Source organism: Apodemus sylvaticus, chromosome 10 (assembly GCF_947179515.1).
Source record: "Apodemus sylvaticus chromosome 10, mApoSyl1.1, whole genome shotgun sequence".
Classification (NCBI taxonomy): domain Eukaryota; kingdom Metazoa; phylum Chordata; class Mammalia; order Rodentia; family Muridae; genus Apodemus; species Apodemus sylvaticus.
Window position 1 is genome coordinate 23,426,029 of NC_067481.1, and position 5,293 is coordinate 23,431,321.

The 5,293-nt window shown below is 40.8% G+C and overlaps 1 protein-coding gene across 2 annotated transcripts; it reads left to right on the plus strand.

Annotated features, from left to right (window-relative positions):
• The first annotated feature begins 3,654 nt into the window (after nt 1–3,654).
• Nucleotides 3,655–4,140, plus strand: LOC127693874 (keratin-associated protein 4-6-like). 2 transcript variants are annotated; one of them, XM_052195111.1, is made up of 2 exons: nt 3,655–3,791; nt 3,852–4,140. In XM_052195111.1, exons 1-2 carry the CDS (start codon nt 3,655–3,657, stop codon nt 4,138–4,140), a joined length of 426 nt encoding a protein of 141 aa, XP_052051071.1. The 2 variants fall into 2 exon arrangements, with proteins under 2 accessions (XP_052051071.1, XP_052051070.1); XM_052195110.1 differs by having other exon boundaries at nt 3,655–4,140.
• The last annotated feature ends 1,153 nt before the right edge of the window (nt 4,141–5,293 follow it).

Below are 5,293 nucleotides of genomic sequence, written 5' to 3' on the forward strand. Positions count from 1 at the left end.
TCTTATATTCTTCTAGTCCCCTCTTTGGTGATGTTCCCTGAGCCTTAAGGAGTGTGATGTAAGAGTCTACTTTAAGGCCAAGCGTTCTTATTCTCAGCACTTTGAGCAGCTGTATACATCTGCAGTCATTGCTGCTGGTTGCAAATAGAAGTTTCTCTGCTTAAAGCTGAGAGGAGCACTTGTCTACAGGTATAAACATATGCTTCTAAAAGACAGTTTGCCCTTAATATTAATATTAATAATATTATTTTAGCTAAACAACAGTAGAAAGTCTCCTTCTGTGACTTCTCTAGGCCCTTGTTTTCACCTGGCACTGGATACCTTCTCATTTATCTTGGAAGCTCTTTACATTGTACTGTGTGTGTGTGTGTGTGTGTGTGTGTATGCGCGCGTGTGATCGCTTAGTATGCAGTATTCTAAAACTTTTATTGACTTCATTCTTTGACAATTTCATAGATGTATAACATGTGTCCTGATTATTTTTTTTATTTTTTTTCGATATATTTTTTATTTACATTTCAAATGATTTCCCCTTTTCTAGCCCCCCACTCCCCGAAAGTCCCATAAGCCCCCTTCTCTCCCCCTGTCCTCCCACCCACCCCTTCCCACTTCCCCGTTCTGGTTTTGCCGAATACTGCTTCACTGAGTCTTTCCAGAACAAGGGGCCACTCCTCCTTTCTTCTTGTACCTCATTTGATGTATGGATTATGTTTGGGGTATTCCAGTTTTCTAGGTTAATATCCACTTATTAGTGAGTGCATACCATGAGTCACCTTTTGAGTCTGGGTTACCTCACTTAGTATGATGTTTTCTAGCTCCATCCATTTGCCTAAGAATTTCATGAATTCATTGTTTCTAATGGCTGAATAGTACTCCATTGTGTAGATATACCACATTTTTTGCATCCACTCTTCTGTTGAGGGATACCTGGGTTCTTTCCAGCATCTGGCAATTATAAATAGGGCTGCTAAGAATTGACAAATGGGACCTCATAAAATTACAAAGTTTCTGTACGGCAAAGGACACCATCAAAAGGACAAATCGGCAACCAACAAATTGGGAAAAAATCTTCACCAATCCTACATCAGATAGAGGGCTAATATCCAATATATATAAAGATCTCAAGAAGTTAGACTCCAGAAAACCAAACAACCCTATTAAAAAATGGGGTACAGAGTTAAACAAAGAATTCTCACCTGAAGAACTTCGGATGGCGGAGAAGCATCTTAAAAAAATGTTCAACTTCATTAGTCATTAGGGAAATGCAAATCAAAACAACCCTGAGATTTCATCTTACACCAGTCAGAATGGCTAAGATTAAAAATTCAGGAGACAGCAGGTGTTGGAGAGGCTTGGAGAAAAAGGAACACTCCTCCACTGCTGGTGGGGTTGCAAATTGGTACAACCACTCTGGAAATCAGTCTGGCGGTTCCTCCGAAAACTGGGCACCTCACTTCCAGAAGATCCTGCTATACCACTCCTGGGCATATACCCAGAGGATTCCCCACCATATAATAAGGATACATGTGTCCTGATTATTAATGTGCGTTTTTCATGCCAAAACGATCAAGAAGGATTTGTCTGCAAAACAGTGTATTTTCACATGCATGAGACAGAAGCCTAATAAACTAAATCTCTTCTTGCCTGGTGAGGCTCCATTATGTCTGTTGGCTTTATAACTCGAGCTAACATCATTGAAATATCTATTGCGGCATGATTTTCCTTTCTACATTGATTCTCACAACCCTAGACAGGCCTTCACCTTTCAGGCCTGTGATACAGTCACGACCTCAATGCTCTTCCAGCTTTCTGCCATTTCTCACTCCTCCGAATATTTGCAAGGCCTACATGCTGCTCACACTCCTCTTGCCACTTACTGACACGACATTCAGTATAACGTCAAGAAAATCCCCCAATTCTCTCCACTGTACTCATTGAGTACCATCTTTCACGGCAATCTACACACAACTGGTCAGGTTGCTGAGCCCATCAACAGCTGAAACCTAAGTCCATGTGAGCCTGTGTTCATCATCTGAATGGTCCTCCTTTTCTTCAACCAACTAGATTATCTCTCTCATTGATAAGTGCCTTTGGTTTTAATAAATCCCACTCAACTGATCTCTTACTCATGACTGGGCAGCACACTAATAAATGCAAATGAGGCATTTCCTTGAGACTAAGACCTTCTAGGCTTTACCTTGGAGAGGGAGACAAGACAAAACAATGCCAATGTGGTGTAATACTCTAGAACAGAGGCAATGGGGAAAGGAAGGGCGAGGGCAGTAAATGTAAACAAAGATCAGACAGAAGTGAGCTGTGCTGGGCGTTGAAGGATGAGTAGGAGTTTGCTAATGTGACAAAGAAGAAAGCTTTCTAGGAAAATAAAATATTCTGGGTACAAGAAATGACACCAGATTATCATTCTTCATATTCCATGAGAGACTTTCTGTGTCCCTTCAGTCCATTTGGGACCTCAGTGTAAGGAATTAGCAAGAATTGCATTCACTACACAGATTTCTTGAAAAATGTAAATAAAATAACAATTACAGAGGACTCCAAAAATTCCTGGCACAGAGTAGGTATTCAACCAATTTTAACCATCAGCATTATGTCACTGTCCACTGAGAATGCACTGACTTGAACACATGATTGTGATTTTATTGACTAGTCTAACAACTCTTGGAAAATTTGACAAGCTTTTTACCATGTACCTATCATGTCTCTTTAATCATCTGCAAATGAAAGTTTATGACTTTATTTGTATATTATCTGAAGCAAAAACTTCTCCAATACACATTATTGAGGAAAAATAACTCAGAATATGGAAAAGACATTGCTTTTTTAATTATTTTTATTTATTCTTTGGGAATTTCATGCACATAGACAATAAATTAAGATAATTATGTGCACATATTCACCGGGCTTGTTGACTTACCAAAAGGCTGATCAAAATATGCCTTTAACTCACCCTACTCTGAATAACATGGAACTAAAAATGTAATAATTTTTAAGGACTCATCATGTCAACATGCTTTTGATACTTAAAAGTAATTATCACTGCAAAATTGCTTTATCTTTGAAAGATTAAATAAGACAAAACTGTCAGGACCCTCCCTAAGCTCGCTTACAGCAGAGTGACTGAGAAATACAGTGCTCTTTGTTGACTGCAAGCTACCACCCACTTTCCCACTCCCAAAATACCAATATTTCATCCTATTTTCCCACCTGTATCCCATAAGACCTAATTCTAACCTGTTGTTGCCAGAGATATAGTCACCATAAACCCCATTCTGAGCATATTTCTCCAGAATAAGACCAGAAATAAAGAAATAGCATTCAACCCGAAGAGACAAAGTCATGGACTGTGACTACTTTAGGGGATATAATATCAAAGTGAGAAAAGGAAAGTTGATTCTCTTGGGCTTTGCCCAATTGGATAGCTTGGAGCATAGCAGGAAAAGGAACCAGCCTTTTCTATATATAGATAAACGCAACTAATTAACTCAAACTAACTGCTCTTCTGTAGTATAAACAAGAGTCACGTGGTTAGTAGTCCTCTGCAGGGTATAAAAAGCAGGAGACAGTAAGGGAAAAGACCAGACTAGAAACTCTCTCCATCTTGTAAACCCACCTAGAACCTCCACCTCTGACACCATGGTCAGCTCCTGTTGTGGCTCTGTCTGCTCTGAGGAGGGCTGTGGCCAAGGCTGCTGCCAGCCCAGCTGCTGCCAGACCACCTGCTGTAGGACCACCTGCTGCCGCCCCAGCTGCTGTGTGTCCAGCTGCTGCAGGCCCAGCTGCTGTGTGTCCAGTTGCTGCAGACCCAGCTGCTGTGTGTCCAGCTGCTGCAGGCCCCAGTGCTGCCAGTCTGTGTGCTGCCAGCCCACCTGCTGCCGCCCCAGCTGCTGCCGCCCTAGCTGCTGCATCTCCAGCTGCTGTCAGCCTTGCTGTGGTGGTTCCAGTTGTTGTAGCCCCTGCTGTCGTCCCTGCTGTCGTCCCTGCTGCCGCCCCTGCTGCCGCCCCTGCTGCTGTCTGAGACCAGTCTGTGGTCAGGTCTGCTGCCAAAGCACTTGCTACCGCCCCACCTGTGTCATCTCCACCTGTCCCCGCCCCATGTGCTGTGCCATCCCCTGCTGCTAAATCATCTCTTTGAATGTGTCATTTATCTCCTCAATCTATGCAGATGAAGTCCTTCCTTCTAAAAAAGTGCATCGTGTTTGAGGGACTTGATCTCCCAAGTCCCAGAAGTCAGACATTTTTGCAATTGTTTGGTGTGCACGTTCTGACTTCTGTCCAAAGTTCTTCCTTAGAATGATTTTATCAAATACCTCCGAATAGCTTAACAGGTCTCCCCAACATGTCTCATCTTGTATTTTTATCTATTCATCATGCTGGAGGAATTTAAATTATCCCTGGCACTTGGAAGAGTAAACATTTTAACCTTCAAGACATTAAAATCCATTAATTGTCTTCTATAGCTTTTGCAAAGATTTTTCATACTTTACTACTTCTATGTAACAAAAATAAACATCCAACACAAAGATGATGAAAATTGAATGTGACTGCTTCTTTCTTTAAAATATATATATAAATATGTAAATAAAAAAGAGAGTGAGTGAAATGTCTCAGTGGATAAAGGCAGTTAATTAACAAACCTGTTGATCAGAACTGCAAACCTGGCATTCACGTGGTGGGAGGAGACTGACTCCCATGAGTGGTTCTCTGATTGCATGCATGCTGTGGCAACTGCACACACACACACACACACACACACACACTGAAAGAGAGGGAAACAGGCAGAGACAGAATATTAAAGTTAAAAAAGAGAGAAAGAAACCTTGAAACCTTTGCATATGTTTCCTGGGTAAATGTATTTTTTTCATCCTAGTTAGATAGTTATTTACCCAATTAATTTTTGAAATTGTATTTTAATTATGAAATTTTTCCTTCTGAATCCTTCCATATATCCCACCCTACTCTCCTTCAAATCTATTGCTTCTCTTTTCATCGGTTGTTGTCCGTGTGCATATATTCCCAGATATAATCTGTTAAGCCTACTATAGAAAACCACAACCAATCATTATGCAGAGTTGTGGAGCACAGTCCGAACAGATAAATCTATAAAAAAAATAAAAATAAATAAAAAAAAAGCCACATTCTCTTACCCACTGCTGAGGGAACATTGTTGAAGAAAAGATGGAAAGATTTTAAGAACTGTAGAGGATCAGGGAATTTGCTGTGAGGTTGTGTCTCCTAGTGACATCAAAAACTATACCCATAAATCTCACAAACA

Bases quoted from the DNA above. Each gene is read 5' to 3' on its own strand.
- LOC127693874 (XM_052195110.1), top strand. From the start codon at position 3,655: ATGGTCAGCTCCTGTTGTGGCTCTGTCTGCTCTGAGGAGGGCTGTGGC.